Below are 21,011 nucleotides of genomic sequence, written 5' to 3'. Positions count from 1 at the left end.
TCATCGCTCAGTCCAGTAGTTCTCCCTTCCATCGCTCCCTCCTGCTCCTCTGTCCTCACCTCCTTTCATCGCTCAGTCCAGTAGTTCTCCCTTCCGTCGCTCCCTCCTGCTCCTCTGTCCTCACCTCCTTTCATCGCTCAGTCCAGTAGTTCTCCCTTCCGTCGCTCCCTCCTGCTCCTCTGTCCTCGTCTCCTTTCATCGCTCAGTCCAGTAGTTCTCCCTTCCATTGATCCCTCCTGCTCCTCTATCCTCACCTCCTTTCATCGCTCAGCCTAGTAGTTCTCCCTTCCATCGCCCCCTCCTGCTCCTCTGCCCTTGCCTCCTTGTCACTCCTCCTACTTCAGTCTCCTGTAACCTGCATCTAACCTCCTGGGCTCCACACACTCTGCCTCGATACTTCATCTACTGCCTTTCCCCTCACTCCTTCCTTGTCACCAAACCCTAGAAGTGTCTCCTGTGTGGCTGGCCTTGGACCTCTGGTCTTCCAGTAAGTGTTGTTAAAACCATGGCAGAACATAGTAGGATGCTCTCCTGTGTCTTGAAGGTGGTCTCCTCCAGACCATGGTTAACTGGACTTTCCTCCTCTGCCCCTTCTAGCTCTACGTGTCTTCGGAGAGCCGCTTCACCACGCTGGCGGAGCTGGTCCATCACCACTCGACTGTCGCCGACGGACTCATCACCACTCTGCACTACCCGGCACCCAAGCGCAACAAGCCCACCATCTACGGCGTGTCCCCCAACTACGACAAGTGGGAGATGGAGCGGACCGACATCACCATGAAGCACAAGCTGGGAGGAGGGCAGTATGGGGAGGTGTACGAAGGAGTGTGGAAAAAGTACAACCTCACTGTGGCGGTCAAGACTTTAAAGGTACGGAGAGCTCCATGGGAGAGGGCCTCTGAGTGTGTGTGTGTGTGTGTGTGTGTGTGTGTGTGTGTGTGTGTGTGTGTGTGTGGAGGTAGGGAGAGCTCCATGGGAGAGGGTCTGTGTGTGTGTGTGAGTGTGTGTGCGTGTGTGTGCGTGTGTAGGGAGAGCTCCATGGGAGAGGGTCTGTGTGTGTGTGTGTGTGAGTGTGTGTGTGTGTGTGTGTGCGCGTGTGTAGGGAGAGCTCCATGGGAGAGGGTCTGTGTGTGTGTGTGTGTGTGTGTGTGTGTGTGTGTGGAGGTAGGGAGAGCTCCATGGGAGAGGGTCTGTGTGTGTGTGTGTGTGTGTGTGTGTGTGGAGGTAGGGAGAGCTCCATGGGAGAGGGTCTGTGTGTGTGTGTGTGTGTGTGTGTGTGTGTGGAGGTAGGGAGAGCTCCATGGGAGAGGGTCTGTGTGTGTGTGTGAGTGTGTGTGCGTGTGTGTGTGTGCGTGTGTAGGGAGAGCTCCATGGGAGAGGGTCTGTGTGTGTGTGTGTGTGTGTGTGTGTGCGTGTGTAGGGAGAGCTCCATGGGAGAGGGTCTGTGTGTGTGCATATCCAATGCTGCGGTTCACCGCATATCCAATAACGCAGATCTGTCCGTCACAAATACCATGCTGCACTTCTTTTCACCACATGTCCCATGCTGTGCTGCAGTTGGATTTGCCACATATCCCATGCTTCACTTCTTTTCACCACATGTCCCATGCTGTGCTGCAGTTGGATTTGCCACATATCCCATGCTGCACTTCTTTTCACCACATGTCCCATGCTGTGCTGCAGTTGGATTTGCCACATATCCCATGCTTCACTTCTTTTCACCACATGTCCCATGCTGTGCTGCAGTTGGATTTGCCACATATCCCATGCTTCACTTCTTTTCACCACATGTCCCATGCTGTGCTGCAGTTGGATTTGCCACATATCCCATGCTTCACTTCTTTTCACCACATGTCCCATGCTGTGCTGCAGTTGGATTTGCCACATATCCCATGCTTCACTTCTTTTCACCACATGTCCCATGCTGTGCTGCTGTAGGATTTGCCACACATCCCATGCTGCACTTCTATTCACCACATGTCCCATGCTGTGCTGCTGTTGGATTTGCCACATATCCCATGCTTCACTTCTTTTCACTATATGTCCCATGCTGTGCTGCAGTTGGATTTGCCACATATCCCATGCTTCACTTCTTTTCACCACATGTCCCATGCTGTGCTGCAGTTGGATTTGCCACATATCCCATGCTGCACTTCTATTCACCACATGTCCCATGCTGTGCTGCTGTTGGATTTGCCACATATCCCATGCTTCACTTCTTTTCACCACATGTCCCATGCTGTGCTGCAGTTGGATTTGCCACATATCCCATGCTTCAATTCTTTTCACCACATGTCCCATGCTGTGCTGCAGTTGGATTTGCCACATATCCCATGCTTCACTTCTTTTCACCACATGTCCCATGCTGTGCTGCAGTTGGATTTGCCACATATCCCATGCTTCACTTCTTTTCACCACATGTCCCATGCTGTGCTGCAGTTGGATTTGCCACATAGCCCATGCTTCACTTCTTTTCACCACATGTCCCATGCTGTGCTGCAGTTGGATTTGCCACATATCCCATGCTTCACTTCTTTTCACCACATGTCCCATGCTGTGCTGCAGTTGGATTTGCCACATATCCCATGCTTCACTTCTTTTCACCACATGTCCCATGCTGTGCTGCAGTTGGATTTGCCACATATCCCATGCTTCACTTCTTTTCACCACATGTCCCATGCTGTGCTGCAGTTGGATTTGCCACATATCCCATGCTTCACTTCTTTTCACCACATGTCCCATGCTGTGCTGCAGTTGGATTTGCCACATATCCCATGCTTCACTTCTTTTCACCACATGTCCCATGCTGTGCTGCAGTTGGATTTGCCACATATCCCATGCTTCACTTCTTTTCACCACATGTCCCATGCTGTGCTGCTGTTGGATTTGCCACACATCCCATGCTGCACTTCTATTCACCACATGTCCCATGCTGTGCTGCAGTTGGATTTGCCACATATCCCATGCTTCACTTCTTTTCACCACATGTCCCATGCTGTAGGATTTGCCACACATCCCATGCTGCACTTCTATTCACCACATGTCCCATGCTGTGCTGCTGTTGGATTTTCCACATATCCCATGCTTCACTTCTTTTCACTATATGTCCCATGCTGTGCTGCAGTTGGATTTGCCACATATCCCATGCTTCACTTCTTTTCACCACATGTCCCATGCTGTGCTGCAGTTGGATTTGCCACATATCCCATGCTGCACTTCTATTCACCACATGTCCCATGCTGTGCTGCTGTTGGATTTGCCACATATCCCATGCTTCACTTCTTTTCACCACGTCCCATGCTGTGCTGCAGTTGGATTTGCCACATATCCCATGCTTCAATTCTTTTCACCACATGTCCCATGCTGTGCTGCAGTTGGATTTGCCACATATCCCATGCTTCACTTCTTTTCACCAAATGTCCCATGCTGTGCTGCAGTTGGATTTGCCACATAGCCCATGCTTCACTTCTTTTCACCACATGTCCCATGCTGTGCTGCAGTTGGATTTGCCACATATCCCATGCTTCACTTCTTTTCACCACATGTCCCATGCTGTGCTGCAGTTGGATTTGCCACATATCCCATGCTTCACTTCTTTTCACCACATGTCCCATGCTGTGCTGCAGTTGGATTTGCCACATATCCCATGCTTCACTTCTTTTCACCACATGTCCCATGCTGTGCTGCAGTTGGATTTGCCACATATCCCATGCTTCACTTCTTTTCACCACATGTCCCATGCTGTGCTGCAGTTGGATTTGCCACATATCCCATGCTTCACTTCTTTTCACCACATGTCCCATGCTGTGCTGCAGTTGGATTTGCCACATATCCCATGCTTCAATTCTTTTCACCACATGTCCCATGCTGTGCTGCAGTTGGATTTGCCACATATCCCATGCTGCACTTCTTTTCACCACATGTCCCATGCTGTGCTGCAGTTGGATTTGCCACATAGCCCATGCTTCACTTCTTTTCACCACATGTCCCATGCTGTGCTGCTGTTGGATTTGCCACACATCCCATGCTGCACTTCTATTCACAACATATCCCATGCTGTGCTGCAGTTAGATTTGCCACATATCCCATGCTGCACTTCTTTTCACCACATGTCCCATGCTGTGCTGCTGTAGGATTTGCCACACATCCCATGCTGCACTTCTATTCACCACATGTCCCATGCTGTGCTGCTGTTGGATTTGCCACATATCCCATGCTTCACTTCTTTTCACCACATGTCCCATGCTGTGCTGCAGTTGGATTTGCCACATATCCCATGCTTCACTTCTTTTCACCACATGTCCCATGCTGTGCTGCAGTTGGATTTGCCACATATCCCATGCTTCACTTCTTTTCACCACATGTCCCATGCTGTGCTGCAGTTGGATTTGCCACACATCCCATGCTGCACTTCTATTCACCACATGTCCCATGCTGTGCTGCAGTTGGATTTGCCACATATCCCATGCTTCACTTCTTTTCACCACATGTCCCATGCTGTGCTGCTGTAGGATTTGCCACACATCCCATGCTGCACTTCTATTCACCACATGTCCCATGCTGTGCTGCTGTTGGATTTGCCACACATCCCATGCTGCACTTCTATTCACCACATGTCCCATGCTGTGCTGCAGTTGGATTTGCCACATATCCCATGCTTCACTTCTTTTCACCACATGTCCCATGCTGTGCTGCTGTAGGATTTGCCACACATCCCATGCTGCACTTCTATTCACCACATGTCCCATGCTGTGCTGCTGTTGGATTTGCCACATATCCCATGCTTCACTTCTTTTCACTATATGTCCCATGCTGTGCTGCAGTTGGATTTGCCACATATCCCATGCTTCACTTCTTTTCACCACATGTCCCATGCTGTGCTGCAGTTGGATTTGCCACATATCCCATGCTGCACTTCTATTCACCACATGTCCCATGCTGTGCTGCTGTTGGATTTGCCACATATCCCATGCTTCACTTCTTTTCACCACATGTCCCATGCTGTGCTGCAGTTGGATTTGCCACATATCCCATGCTTCAATTCTTTTCACCACATGTCCCATGCTGTGCTGCAGTTGGATTTGCCACATATCCCATGCTTCACTTCTTTTCACCACATGTCCCATGCTGTGCTGCAGTTGGATTTGCCACATAGCCCATGCTTCACTTCTTTTCACCACATGTCCCATGCTGTGCTGCAGTTGGATTTGCCACATATCCCATGCTTCACTTCTTTTCACCACATGTCCCATGCTGTGCTGCAGTTGGATTTGCCACATATCCCATGCTTCACTTCTTTTCACCACATGTCCCATGCTGTGCTGCAGTTGGATTTGCCACATATCCCATGCTTCACTTCTTTTCACCACATGTCCCATGCTGTGCTGCAGTTGGATTTGCCACATATCCCATGCTTCACTTCTTTTCACCACATGTCCCATGCTGTGCTGCAGTTGGATTTGCCACATATCCCATGCTTCACTTCTTTTCACCACATGTCCCATGCTGTGCTGCAGTTGGATTTGCCACATATCCCATGCTTCACTTCTTTTCACCACATGTCCCATGCTGTGCTGCAGTTGGATTTGCCACATATCCCATGCTTCACTTCTATTCACCACATGTCCCATGCTGTGCTGCTGTAGGATTTGCCACATATCCCGTGCTGTGCTGCAGTCACAGCCTCCGTCCGTCCCTTGCTGTACCACTAGCCGTGTAATTCCTGCTGTTTCCACCCTGTGCTGCCGGCCTGCCCTGGTCCCTCCTAGTGTTTGCTTTTCCAAGTGATCGTCAGAAGATCCATGACCCTTGGAAATATGAGCCTCGAGACATTTTTTTGGAAAGAGCGCCATCTAGTGGCCAATTTGCGTTACTGAAACCATATGCCCGCTCCATTGGAGCTTCTTTGCTCGTGTTCTGGGGAGCTGTGGTTCTCTGCGCCCAATTTATGAGTTTTGTGTCGGGCACATGGGCCTCTGACAGTGACCAGTGTGGGGATCCCCCATCCAGTGTCTTTTGCAGTTGAGAGCGCACACAGGTAACCCGTGGAGGTGTTGAGAGATGAGCACTGTCTGCCCGTCTAGGAAGCCACATGCCACCCGAGGTAACCCTTTATTGAGAAGTGGATTGGCATTGCGTGAACCCTGCTCTGGGACCCCTCTGCCCCTGCGCCGTGACCCCTGCGGCGGGACCCCACCCCGTGCCGACTCACCCAGGACCTCACCCCCTGTGCCCCGGCGCTGGGACCCCAAGCCCCCATCTCTGCCCCTGCATCAGGAGGACCTCCCCTGTGGCCCTGCACCAGAACCCCCCCTTCCTCCGCCATATCCCCTATGCCCCTGCGGCGGGACACCCACCCGTGCCCCCTCAGCCAGGACCCCACCCCATGCCCCTGCGCTGGAAACCCACGCCCGTGCCGCGACCCCCTCTGTGCCCCTGTGCCAGGACCCCACCCCTGTGCCCCTGTACCAACTCCTCCCGCCCCCAATGCCCCTGCACCTTATCCCCTTATGCCATAGCGGCGGGGCTCCCACCCCATGCGCTCCTGTGCCAGGACCTCAACCCGCGTGACCCTATGCCAGGACCCCCGCCCCAATGCCCCTGCGCTTGGACCTCTCTGTAGCTACTGCTGAGACAGTGGCACTGGGATTCACCAGCAGTCTGGGTATCTGCGGGGCACACTGGAATGGATGCAGTGTGGTGAGAGTGGCACTGGGGCTGCCCAGCACTCTGGGTATCTGCAGGGCACACTGGAATGGATGGAGTGTTGAGAGAGTGGCACAGGGGCTGCCCAGCACTCTGGGTATCTGCAGGGCACACTGGAATGGATGGAGTGTTGAGAGAGTGGCACAGGGGCTGCCCAGCACTCTGGGTATCTGCAGGGCACACTGGAATGGGGTGGAGTGTTGAGAGAGTGGCACTGGGGCTGCCCAGCACTCAGGGTATCCGCAGGGCACACTGGAATGGATGGAGTGTTGAGAGAGTGGCACTGGGGCTGCCCAGCACGGTGGGTATCTGCGGGGCACACTGGAATGAATGGAGTGCTGAGAGTGGCACTGGGGCTGCCCAGCACGGTGGGTATCTGCGGGGCACACTGGAATGAATGGAGTGCTGAGAGTGGCACTGGGGCTGCCCAGCACGGTGGGTATCTGCGGGGCACACTGGAATGGATGGAGTGTTGAAAGAGTGGCAATGGGGCTGCCCAGCACTCAGGGTGTCTGCAGGGCACTCTGGAATGGATGGAGTGTTGAGAGAGTGGCACTGGGGCTGCCCAGCACTCTGGGTGTCTGCAGGGCACACTGGAATGGATGGAGTGTTGAGAGAGTGGCACTGGGGCTGCCCAGCACTCTGGGTGTCTGCAGGGCACACTGGAATGGATGGAGTGTTGAGAGAGTGGCACTGGGGCTGCCCAGCACTCTGGGTGTCTGCAGGGCACACTGGAATGGATGGAGTGTTGAGAGAGTGGCACTGGGGCTGCCCAGCACTCTGGGTATCCGCAGGGCACACTGGAATGGGGTGTAGTGTTGAGAGAGTGGCACTGGGGCTGCCCAGCACTCTGGGTGTCTGCAGGGCACACTGGAATGGGGTGTAGTGTTGAGAGAGTGGCACTGGGGCTGCCCAGCACTCTGGGTGTCTGCAGGGCACACTGGAATGGATGGAGTGTTGAGAGAGTGGCACTGGGGCTGCCCAGCACTCTCGGTATTTGCAGGGCACACTGGAATGGATGGAGTGTAGAGAGAGTGGCACTGGGGCTGCCCAGCACTCTGGGTATTTGCAGGGCACACTGGAATTGGATGGAGTGCTGAGAGAGTGGCACTGGGGTGCCCAGCACTCTGGGTATCCGCAGGGCACACTGGAATGGATGGAGTGTTGAGAGAGTGGCACTGGGGCTGCACAGCACTCTGGGTGGATGGAGTGTTGAGAGAGTGGCACTGGGGCTGCCCAGCACTCTGGGTATCTGCAGGGCACACTGGAATGGATGGAGTGTAGAGAGAGTGGCACTGGGGCTGCCCAGCACTCTGGGTATTTGCAGGGCACACTGGAATGGATGGAGTGTAGAGAGAGTGGCACTGGGGCTGCCCAGCACTCTGGGTATCTGCGGGGCACACTGGAATGGATGGAGTGTTGAGAGAGTGGCACTGGGGCTGCCCAGCACTCTGGGTATCCGCAGGGCACATTGGAATGGATGGAGTGTAGAGAGAGTGGCACTGGGTCTGCTCAGCACTCTGGGTATTTGCAGGGCACACGTGTATGATTGGAATGGGATGAGGCAATGAGAGAGTGGCACTGGCAACTCCCCACTCTGCGCACCACTGCAGTTTACATTACAGGGTGACTCTGAAAGGGGATAGGTTTGTTAAAAGAAGCACATTGAAGCCGCTGTGCACATTGGTTTCCTCAGCTTGGGAGGGCCAGGGCTAGGCAGTGTGGCTGCAGGCCGCATCATGGTGGCGAGCAGATGTCTCCAGAGAGATCCAGGCCCTAACACGTCTGTTTTCTCCCACTGCAGGAGGACACCATGGAGGTGGAGGAGTTCTTGAAAGAGGCTGCGGTGATGAAAGAAGTCAAGCACCCAAACTTGGTGCAGCTGCTCGGTGAGTGGAAAGACCCCAGACGAGGCACTGGGGACCCTGAGATACGGTGGTGGTGCATATGCAGCACCGAGGGGACTGGTCATACAGACCCGAAGAGATGCGCTCCTGGAGAAGGGAACCAGGTCAAACGCAGTCTTGGTCTGACCTAGAAACCAGAGGGCTCTGCATAGGTTGAGGACACACTGTGTAGTTGGCAGGTCCACAAAGCCCTGCTGCATAGGGGAGACTTTGCTGCACGTGGGAGAGAGAGAGAGAGAAGGGCAGTCCTTCATGTAGTTGGCAGGTCCCCGAAGCTCTGCTACAGATGCATAGAGGAGGGAGTGATGCACGGGGGGGGGCACTCCATGCAATTTGTAGGTCTCCGAAGCTCTGCTACAGATGTATAGGGGAGGGAGTGCTGCGCATGAGTGCAGAGGGGGTGATGGTCACTCTGTCATGCTGCTGGACCCCAGCACCTGAATCCAGGGCTGACTCCACGCGTGGAGCTAAACAGGAGTGGGCAATCACGAGGGGGCGTGTGCTCGTTGTGCTGTATAGTCTGTCCTTCAGTCATTAGCTGGTCTCCTCCAGCCTCTCCCCTTCACCTGGTGAACACTTGTCTCTGAGGTCACTATGCCATGCTTCCTGCCTGTCCCCTTCTGACCCACACTGCCACCTCCTGCCCCCCCTCCTCCCCCAGCCTCCTCCCGCCCCTTCTCCCATCCCTCACACTCACCTTGTCACCACCACCACCGAAGTTCTCAGTTGCTGCCAGAATGTTGTGAAGGTGCCGCGACCAATCTGTAGAATGTTCCTCTGAAATGCCCACAATATTGGAATTTGTGCCTGAGCCACACGAGATGGGCAGGCCCCTCAGTGCCCCGGCAAAGCGAAGTGCTCCTCACATAGACCCAGCATTGGCACTTCCTTCCAAGGAGACCCAGAGTAAAGGGCCCCTGAAGTCCCAGGCGGCCATGCATGTTTCATGCCTGTAACTCGTCCCTTAGGTTCTGGTCCCTGGGGGCCCCGGGGAGTGAAATGCTCCTCACTTGGACCCAGCGTTGGCACTTCCTTCCACGGAGACCCAGTGTAAAGGGCCCATGAAGCCCCTGGCGGCCTGGCGTGTCATGGCTATAGCTCGTCCCTTATGTTCAGGCCCCTGGGGAGCGAAGTGCTCCTTGCATGGACCCAGTGTTGGCGCTTCCTTCCACGGAGACCCAGTGTAAAAGGCCCCTGAAGTAGCAGGCAGCCTGCCATGTTTCATGCCACCAGCTCGACCCTTGGATTCAAGCCGTTATCCTGGCGGGTTTCTCTTGGGCGTTCGAATTGCAGCGACAAAATTGGAGTTTTCGGCTTGTGGCGTTTTTGACTGCAGATGTCCGATTTTGGATAAATAAATTGGTTAAAACATGTTTGCAATGATCGTATGAAAGCGCATCAAATACATACTGTGAGTCCTGAAGAAGTCCGTTTGTGGACGAAACGCGTTGGCGGTTGCGAACCGGTTTTAAAACAGAAAAATAAAGGATGAAGTTTAACATGACTACATAACATCGACTCTTCTTTGGAAAATATTTGCATTCTAAGACTGTTTATTGCTTGACCTTTTTAAGTGTTCTGGGCTAATTTTGTGTTCGAGGCATATGGGCTGCAGATGGTACATTTATGAATAGATCGCCATCTGGTGTTGGGCTCGGATGATTGCACTTTGTTTTTCTTCTGGAGAAGTCTTTGTCGTCATAGGTGACTCCTCCTCTCGGTGTTAGTGCGCATGGGCATCGGCTCCATCCTTAGATTGTTTTTTTCCGCCATCGGGTTCGGATGAGGATAGAAGCGCTCCGGACCGACTTCAACAAAGAAGGTTATAACCGGCGCGTATTCCTTTCCAAATCGCCATACCGACGCGATTCGAAGGACGACGACTACGAGAAACTCGACGTAGTCCAGCCCGGGGTCCATGGAAAGGACTCCATTCAAAAAATGTCCAACGTGTGGTGCTAAGTTCCCACACAAGGACCTACACGAAGTGTGCAACCTCTGCTTGTCCCCTGAACACGAATCCAGGGACTGTGAGGCCTGTGCAGCGTTCTCGTCAAAGTCGACGATTAGAAACCGTCGAGCCCGAAGACACGAGGTATCGAGAATGCAGTCACAAGCAATCCCGGAGCTGTTCGAGGACCAGCAACCAGAAGAAGAGGAAGAAGAGGCCGACGAGGCGGGGTCAGAAGCGGACGAGTCCGACGTCGAGGAAATCGACGTCCAACAAACCGTGAGTGACGACGTCCCTTTACCGAAAAACAGACCCCGCACGGTGTCGACCCCGCCCTCGAGCCCGGTCAGACAACCGAAAAAAGTTTCCAACGCCCCGCCTTCGAGCCCGGCAACGAAACAGAAACCGAAACACTCGGTCCCCCATCATAGTGGTTCCGGTTCCGATAAACCAACCACATCGACACCGAAGCACCAGGTCAAGGAAAGCTCGAAGTCGAAGCAGTCCATGTCGACACCGAAGCACGCTTCGGCGCCGAAAACACCCTCGACACCGGGGACATCTTCGATACCGAAGAAGTCGGATCCGAACAAAACTTCGGCACCGAAAACACAAATGGACATTTCAAAGAAAAGACACCTTTCGGAACCGAAAACTGCGGTACCGACACAGAAACACGGAACGGATCCTAAACAAAAGACTTTGTTTATTGACCCAAAGACTAGCAAGGTAGTCACAGAGCTACCTAAAAAGAGGAAACATGAACATTTGGACGACAAGGCTCATCCAAAGAAGAGAACAATGGGGACGAATACAACTCCTCCCCCTTCTCCCAAACCTCACACACCATCTTCGCCTATTCCTCACAATAGGCCAGATATTCCTCCCACACGTCCATCTACACCTACAACAGATGGAGAAAGTGACACAGGGGAGGGGGGACACCCTGGGGATGATGAGGACACAATCCCAGAGGAGGCAGACCCATGGGAGGAGTATAATGTGGGATCAGGTAATGATACCGACCTTGAGTCATATCCCTCAAAACCTTCACCTCCTGATGACAATACTGGGTTTGCACAACTCATTACTAGAGCAGCAACATTTCATAAGGTAGACCTACATACAGAACCTCTAGTACAGGACTTCTTATTAGAGACACTACCTACTGCACAAAGAACATCAGGAACACTACCAATGCTAAAAGGCCTTCTCAGTCATACATCAGAGATATTCAAAGACCCAGTGAGGGCTAGGGTATTGAACCCAAGAATTGATAAAAAATATAGGGCAGCTCCAAAAGACCCAATATACATTAAGGGACAAATTCCTCTAGACTCACTAGTGGTCACAAACGCTCGCAAGAGAGCAAACTCTTTATCTACGGGAGAAGCGCCACCTCCTGACAAAGAGTCTAAACTAATAGATGCCTCTGGCAAGAGAGTAGCATCTCAAGCGGCAAACAGTTGGCGCATAGCTAATACGCAAGCACTACTTGCAAGGTATGACAGAGCGCATTATGATGAGTTAGAAACACTCATCAAACATCTCCCTAAAGAACATCAAAAGAGAGCTGATCAACTTATACAAGAAGGGAAGTTAATTACTAACACTTCAATAAAGTGCGCCCTAGACGCGCAGAAACTGCGGCAAGGTCGACAAATACAAGCATCATGCTAAGGAGACATGCATGGCTCAGAGTGTCAGGATTCAAACAAGAGGTACAAACCTCGTTACTTAATCAACCTTTTGATGGGAAAACACTTTTTGGCACAGGGACAGATGAGGCCCTAGAAAAAATGAAAAAGGATACAGAAACGGCTAAATCAATGGGAGCATTGCAGCAGCCGACACAAAGAGGTTCCTTTCGTAGATCCACCTATAGAGGAGGATCCAAAAGTACAGGTACAAACCAACAGCAAACCTCTTTTACACCTACATCACCCAGAGGTAATTCTAGAGGTGGATACAGGGGTAACAACAACAAGGGTAGAGGTCGCGGAAACAACAACAACCGCAACTCTCCAACCCCAAAACAGTGACTTCATAGAGCTTCCCCCAGACCATATAACACCGGTAGGGGGACGCCTATCACAGTTCCTACCTGTCTGGGAAAACATCACATCAGACAAGTGGGTAAGACAAATTATCCAACATGGTTATTGCCTAGAACTCACAGCTACCCCACCAAACATCCCCCCCAAACAGCGTCCAATGAAACAAGATCACCTGACACTGTTAAAACAGGAAGTAATATCACTGCTAGAAAAGCATGCCATAGAGAAGGTTCCACAGCACCAACAGGGAACAGGAGTATACTCCCTATACTTCCTAATCCCCAAAAAGGACGGGTCTCTAAGGCCAATACTGGACCTAAGACCTCTCAACGCATACATAAATTCGGAACATTTCCACATGGTCACGCTCCAACAAGTACTTCCTTTACTGAAGAAAGGGGACTTTCTTTCTACACTGGATCTAAAAGACGCTTACTTTCATATCCCTATTCACAAAGCCCACAGGAAATACCTCAGGTTTGTGGTAGAAGGACAACATTATCAGTTCAAAGTCCTCCCATTTGGTGTCACGACGGCACCAAGGGTGTTCACAAAATGCCTGGCAGTGGTAGCAGCTCACCTAAGAAGACAACAAATTCATGTCTTCCCATACTTGGACGACTGGCTAATAAAAGCCAGGTCGCAAGAGGAGTGTCTGCAACACACACAAAAGACAATTCAGCTACTACACCAGCTAGGGTTCACGGTGAACTACACAAAGTCACACCTACAACCAAACAAAGTTCAACAATATCTGGGGGCTACCATAGACACAGAAAAAGCCAAAGCGTACCCCAACCCAATAAGAGTCCAAGCAATGCTTACAATCATTCAGAGATTTCAGCCACAACACTCACTAACAGCAAGAGTGTTCATGCAGCTACTAGGCATGATGTCATCCTGCATACTGCTAATACCATATGCAAAACTACAAATGCGTCCGCTACAAGAATGCTTAGCGACACAGTGGAATCAGGCTCAAGGACAGATTACGGATCTGGTGTTGGTAGACGACCGCACACACCGCTCTCTGAAGTGGTGGAACAGAACAAACATTACCAAGGGGCGGTCGTTCCTAGAGCCAATTCCACAGGTGACAATAACAGCAGACGCATCGCTCACCGGATGGGGAGCACATATGGACAAATACACAGTACAAGGAAGGTGGAGTGTGCAGGAAAAAACACTGCACATCAACTATCTAGAACTACTGGCAGTGTTTCTAGCATTGAAAGCCTTTCAGATACATGTTATCCACAAAGCAGTCCTGATCAGAACAGACAACATGACAGCAATGTATTATATTCAAAAACAGGGGGGGACGCACTCTCTCCAATTATCCAGACTACCACAGGAGATTTGGAGATGGGCCATTCCTCAAAACATCTATCTGTTAGCCGAACACCTACCAGGAGTTCAAAACCAGATAGCAGACATCTTAAGCAGACAGTCGGAACAAATACACGAATGGGAACTGCACCAACAAATACTGCAGCCATTCTTCCAAAGATGGGGACAACCAGACATAGACCTATTGGCCACTCATCAGAACGCAAAATGCCAAAGCTTCGCGTCCAGGTACCCACATCACCTGTCGCAGGGCAATGCGTTATGGATAAATTGGTCCAACAAATTTGCATACGCTTTTCCCCCTCTCCCACTAATCCCATTAGTGGTCAGGAAACTGCAACAACATTCAATGACCATGATACTAGTAGCACCCACGTGGCCAAGACAGCCGTGGTTCACCACGCTCCTGCAACTCTCACAAGTGCCACATCAAAAGCTACGAATTCTACCCATGCACCTTACACAGAACCATGGAGAGATAATGCACCCAGATCCAACTCAATTGAACTTAGCGATCTGGCTCCTGAAATCCTAGAATTTGGGTACTTAGATCTCCCCCCAAATTGCATGGAAATAATTAAACAAGCGAGACGTCCAACCACCAGAGCATGCTATGCAGCTAAGTGGAAGAGGTTTGCTATACACTGCACTAATAACAATATCAACCCTCTAGACGTATCAACAAGGGAGATTATTTGCTACTTGTTACACTTACAGCAATGTAATCTAGCGTACACATCTATCAGAGTACATCTAGCAGCTATAGCAGCATACCTACAAAACAGGCAGCGCATATCACTGTTCAGAGTACCAGCGATGAAAGCATTCATGGAAGGTCTTAAAAGAGTCATTCCACCAAAATTACCACCTTCCCCAGTCTGGAACCTCAACGTAGTACTCACCAGACTAATGGGGCCACCCTTCGAACCTATGCATAGGTGCGAAATACAATTCCTTACATGGAAGGTGGCATTCCTTATAGCCATTACCTCACTCAGAAGAGTAAGCGAGTTACAGGCATTAACAATACAAGAACCATTCCTACAGATACACCAGAATAAAGTGGTTCTTAGAACAAACCCAAAGTTCTTGCCTAAAGTAATTTCAGCATTCCACATCAATCAGCCAGTGGAATTACCAGTCTTCTTTCCAAAGCCACAGACGGTGGCAGAAAGGGCTCTACATACACTAGATGTTAAAAGAGCCATTTCATACTACATAGAAAGAACACAAGACTTCAGGAAAACTAAACAACTATTTGTAGCATTTTCCCCAACACATAAGGGCAATCCTATCTCTAAAGCAGGCATCGCAAGATGGATTGTAAGATGTATACAAATATGTTACATTAAAGCAAAGAGAACATTAACTGTTCCTCCTAGAGCTCATTCCACAAGAAAACTAGGAGCATCTATGGCATTCTTAGGGAACATTCCCCTAGATGACATATGTAGAGCAGCAACTTGGTCTACACCACATACATTCACAAAGCACTACTGTGTTGATGTACAGGCTGCACAACAAGCCAGAGTGGGCCAAGCTGTATTAAAAACTCTATTTCAGACAGTTGCGACAGACACTGGTGACCACCGCTAGGGAGGTAACTGCTGTACAATCTATTCATAAATGTACCATCTGCAGCCCATATGCCTCGAACGGAATATGCTACTTACCAGTATGCATCTGTTCTTGGCATAGAGGGCTGCAGAGTGGTACATGCCCTCCCTGCCTCCCCGGAAACCTGGGTCTGTCCCAACATTATCTTATTTAGATACATTTACATGGGCATATCTTTATGTACTACACTACACTACTCCATCTAACCCTACTATGGCAAAACAATCTAAGGATGGAGCCGATGCCCATGCGCACTAACACCGAGAGGAGGAGTCACCTATGACGACAAAGACTTCTCCAGAAGAAAAACAAAGTGCAATCATCCGAGCCCAACACCAGATGGCGATCTATTCATAAATGTACCACTCTGCAGCCCTCTATGCCAAGAACAGATGCATACTGGTAAGTAGCATATTCCTTGCTGTTGTTTTGGGCAAAAACGGTTGGGTGACGACTGGCTCCCCAATTAGTTGAGGTATAGGGGATTTTGCCTCAAGCCCTTTTGCACGTTTTTGTATTTGATAATCAGGGATGCTAGGACTCGTGCGGGTTCAATGCTTTGATCCTCAAACCCTTTTTAACCCCAGGGAGTGAAGTGCTTCTCACATAAACCCAGCTGTGGCGCTTCCCTCCAAGGAGCCCTGAAACCCCAGGTGGCCTTGCATGTTTCATGCCTCGAGCTCGTCCCTTAGGTTCAGGCCCCTGATCATTGCTTTACTCCTCTGCAGTGTGATTCTGCTGTAGATTCACACACTGCACATTCCGCTGTTGTGTAACTCCTATAAAAGTATACAGGGTCTGCGCATTTTAGACAGCATACACTGTAGGATTGGTGTCAGACTGAGTCTGGACACCCTCACCGGGTAAGTTGCATCAACTAGCTCACAGTGCCACTAGAATCTCCTGTTACCAAGGAGAGAATAATTATTGGCAACCATCGAACATGACCACCCTGATCCCTCAGGACCGTGGAAACAATATACTACCTTTCGCTCAGTCACTCGTGCTTACTTAGTCTGTCTCAGAGAGATACACAGAATAAACAGGCTGGGCGTTTTCAATAAGTGTTTATTGAACAGTTGTTAATCTGGTGTATAAAAAACAACCATTATACATTATAAAATATAAATGATTAGCAGTAATATGAAGGTAAATGGATGGTATAGCTCTGCCATCTTACAATAGTCCTGAATATATACGAGTATATAAAACACATGATAAAAGATGCGTACTCCTACGATGCCTCCCTAACTAGATGTACCGAAGGGTACCTAGCATGTGTGTAGGTGTTAAGCCAAGAATCCCTCTAGGATTTAGTCAACCCTATTACCCGAAGTGAGAGACTGTGGGACTACGTCCTGGTCTCGGGTTGGACACTCCGCGAGTCTTAGCAAGATGTGAGAGATATATATATATATCACATATTGTATTACTATGTTGGCCTAAGGATGACGTCTGACATGAACTTTATACATAGATATTATACAGGAGATGGGCGTCCTGTTGTGCTTCCAAGAATCCTCATGCATAATGTATGAGATCTCAAACTAGGGAAAACCCGTGTTCTGATGCAGTGTCGTATCTAGGTGAAAAGTGTAATGTAGGGAAGAATATAGGTGAAGGGTAATGAAGTTATAGGGGCCTATATTATGGTACCTATATGGAATAGAACACCGCCACCTAGTGTTTGTTTTGGAAAGTTGCACTTTTATCTGAATTTGTCCAAGTGGCGGCCGTTCACGTGTCTGGAACGGGAAGGCATTAATTACCCCGAAACCCACACTGCCCCCTGTTCAAAGACATAGTCGGGGCTGGAGGTAAACATCGTTGCAGGAGGTGAAATTAACAGAATCAGAATCTCTCAAGTTTCAGAGGCAAATTCTATCTGAATACTATTCAGTGGCATCAAGTTGTCTCTCCTATTTTTCAGCTTTCTCTCTTTCTCACCATCTCCCCCAAAATCGCAATGTATTGTATTGCAGTAATTGTATAGCGCTTACTACCCCTACTTGGGGCACTGAAGCGCGTGCCTACACGAGTAGCACGCTCACCATGCATGGTGGGTGGTTGAAAGGATGTTGTCTGTTTTTTGATCCCATGTGGGAAGAGTTTCCTTGTCACGTGTGATGACCACCGAGGTGCAGTTATCAAATTTTGGGATGCAGCCTCGCAGTGTGATGGTGTGAGAAAGTGCCCTCTTTCTTGCATGATATGCCCCAACCTTTTTCTGAACTGCTGATGTTCTTTGACTGAGTGTGCCCTCGGCTCCTGCTAATCAGGCACCCAGGGCCTATGTTCCTTCCCTAAAACTGCATTGAAGCCTAAACCCAATTGGCATCTCTGGCCACATGTCAGCCCCTGGTAAATAGTACCACAGGTAGCCAGGGCACTGTGACCAGAGAAGGCCTCTCAGGGCTGCAGCACTTATTGTGCCACCCTTAGAGGTCCTGTACCCTGACACTTGGTGCAGAACAAAGTGAAGGGTTGACATGGCACACACATCCCTGTTGCCATGCCCACAAACCACTGCCCTGGCATACATCAGTCACCCCTCTAGCTAGGTGCCCTATGCCAGTGGTGAGGGTACAGGTGCATGAGCCCTGTACCCCTACAGTACCCAGGTCCGTTCCTGGGCACTGTTTGCAGTGCTGCCATTAAGAGTATATGGAGCTGGGAGTTTGTCATTACGAACTCAACCGCACCATAATGGCCACACTGAAGCCTGGGAAGTTTGGTATCAAACTTCTCAGCACATTAAACTCACACTGATGCCAGTGTGGGAATTAATGTAAAATGCACCACAGAGGGCATCTTAGAGATGCCCCCTGAAACTCGACCAACTTCTAGTGACCTGACTGAGTGGCTGCTCAGGCTGCAACCACCAGACATGTTTCTGGACCCCTGGATCGAGAGCTGCTGCTCTCAGGGGCCTGAAACAATGCACATCCTGGGACGAGGTGCCAAGCCTCCTCCCCCAGGATGGGCAGGGTTCACGAAGGAGAAGCTTCAAAGGCATGCCGTCTTTGTGAGCCTCTCCAAACCATTTTCTGCTTTCAGCATCTGGTCCTCACTGGTTCTACCTCCCACTTTGGGCGGGAAGGACCAGTAGGAAAAACAAGTGAGAAAGAGAGGTGTGCCCACCTCTGCCAACTCCACCCCTAAGGTAGGCGAGGCGAGGTGAAGGACGATCTCTAGTCCCCGCCATTTTAGGCATGGTGGGACCCAGCCAACCAGGGACAGGCTCCTGCCACTGGAGAGTGGCAGAATAGGGGGTGTAACCACCCCAGGGAACAGGGACCCATTGGTCCCTGCTCTTTACCTACCTGTAATGCCCCTAAATTTAGTATTTAGGGGGCACCCTGAACCTTCCTTCCTCAGATCCAGAAACGAGAAGATAAGAATGTCGAAAAGCCGTGCAGAGCAAACAAGAGGACGACGCCCACTGACTTGGCCCCAGCCCTACAGGCCTGTCTCCCCTCGAACCTGCTCCTGCGAAATCACGGTGTGTCCTGCAGCCAGCAACCTCAAAAACCCTGGAGGACCTGCCTGCCGTCACTTCAAAGACTGAATCTCCCGTGAACACCGGACTTGTTCAAACTTCAGCTTCTGGTGCCAGCCAGAAACCGCGAACCCAGCCCACTCTGCACCCGCTGAACCCGGCCGACTTTGAGTGGAAAAACACCACGAGGAGGTCCCCCCGGCGATCCTGACCCGAGATCCAGCGACCTCTGACCTGGCTCAAGCCTCTGGACGACGCCTGCAGCCTCAATCCAGAGGACCCCTCCTACCGAGACCAGAACGGGTAAGAAAATCTGACACCCCAAGGTGCCCCACGGCCTTATGTGCCCAAACCAACGGTACCTAACCAACCCTCAACATCCCAACGTGGTGGTCGCACCTGGAAGTTCCTTGTCCCTGAGCCTGCAGTTTTTCTTTGTCGCGGAGGTTCTCCATTGGAAACAGGGCACCCAACCTCAAAACAGCACCCTGCACCCTGCCGCCCTAGTGCCGCTGAAGGTGCACCTTTGGTGCTACTTTGGTCCCCAACTTGCCCTGAGCTAAACCTTAGGAGCTTTGCTCCCACAACCTCGTGGCCTGCTTGCCAGCAGCCACCAACCGGAGACCCCCTATCCTCAATAGGATAACATTAGGCCTCAACACTCTGCACCCGGCCGCCCTAGTGCCGCTGAGAGCGCAATTCCAGTGCAGCACTGATCCTGGGAAACCCCTGAGTCTAACCCCAGAACTTTAACTCCTACAGTCGTTTACTTACCTGCAAACCGATAACCTGTTGTCCTCCATAGGATAGCGTTGACAATTTTCCCCCCAAAAAACGACTTAAGTGTGGAATTTTGAAAACTAAAGATATTCTTCAAAAATTGTATAAATAACCAAAATGTGTTTTCTCTCCTGTTTGCAGGACATGTCCCAGTGCTGAATCTAGGCACCCTGCACTGAGTTAGAAAAAGCTCTGCACGTCCCTTTATGTTATCTCCTATGATAACCCGCTTAGTCGCTTACTGCACTGGGTTGTCAAACCTGAGATTTGTTTTCAAGTTTTATTTTTTCCTTAAAGTGGATCTAGTGGCTCTGTGCAGGCCACTGGCAGTCCCTTGATAGACCGTTTCTACTTTTTGGCAAACCTCTGTCCCTTGTTTAGGCAGTCCCCAGCCTGCACTGACTCCGTATGTCACTTCCTCTGTTGCCCAGGTGTGTGTACGCGGGAGCCTCCCTTCTACATCATCACAGAGTTCATGACCTTCGGTAACCTGCTGGACTACCTGCGGGAGTGCAACCGCCAGGAGGTAAACGCGGTGGTGCTGCTGTACATGGCCACACAGATCTCTTCCGCCATGGAGTACCTGGAGAAAAAGAACTTTATACACAGGTAAGATGCCCTCTGCGCTGACTGGTGTCTGGCCGTAGGTGGGACGGGGGACTTTGTGAGTGATGTGTTCGAGCAGGACCCCAGGGTGGTGCACGGCAAATTGAGCAGTGGTGGATTTTGAGAGTGTGGCATGTTTAAGGCAGCATCAGCCTGGTCTATAGGGCAATCAGGCAGTGCCCAAAAGGCTGCTCTGACAGGTCAGTGTGTGGGACAGTATTTTGGCTGTTTCTGGCCTTTTTATGGTCTGGTGAGTCGTATTTACTGTTGCTTTCTGTGATATCACCACAAACATTGCCTATAACAGGAACAAATGCATGCACTCTCCCCAGACCTTGGCAAATACTTACACAGTGTGTCTTTACGAGTTCAAAACTACCCTGATTTGCAAATGTGGCCCACTGTTTTACCTTTCTAATTCACTAATGGGTTCCACTTATATTTTGGTGCCCAGGCCTCTTTTCTGTCCAAACCTGACCTGGGTGAGCAGCAACCTAGTAGGGTTCAGCTGGACCCTAGAGATGACTGTATCGACCACA

The 21,011-nt window shown here is 50.6% G+C and overlaps 1 protein-coding gene across 4 annotated transcripts in view; it reads left to right on the top strand.

Moving 5' to 3' along the window:
* The window catches only part of ABL1 (ABL proto-oncogene 1, non-receptor tyrosine kinase), a 255,023-nt gene that overhangs the window by 203,783 nt on the left and 30,229 nt on the right, over positions 1-21,011 (top strand). For all 4 annotated transcript variants that reach the window (XM_078646211.1, XM_078646210.1, XM_078646212.1 and 1 more), the window contains exons 4-6: positions 598-870; positions 8,510-8,594; positions 20,298-20,475. In XM_078646211.1, the coding sequence (XP_078502337.1) occupies positions 598-870; positions 8,510-8,594; positions 20,298-20,475 (536 nt within the window). The remainder of the gene's footprint in view (positions 1-597; positions 871-8,509; positions 8,595-20,297; positions 20,476-21,011) is intronic.

Source organism: Lissotriton helveticus, chromosome 5_1, assembly GCF_964261635.1.
Source record: "Lissotriton helveticus chromosome 5_1, aLisHel1.1, whole genome shotgun sequence".
NCBI lineage: Eukaryota > Metazoa > Chordata > Amphibia > Caudata > Salamandridae > Lissotriton > Lissotriton helveticus.
Note: the sequence above shows the minus strand (reverse complement) of the source record. Positions and strands in the feature narration are given on the sequence as shown.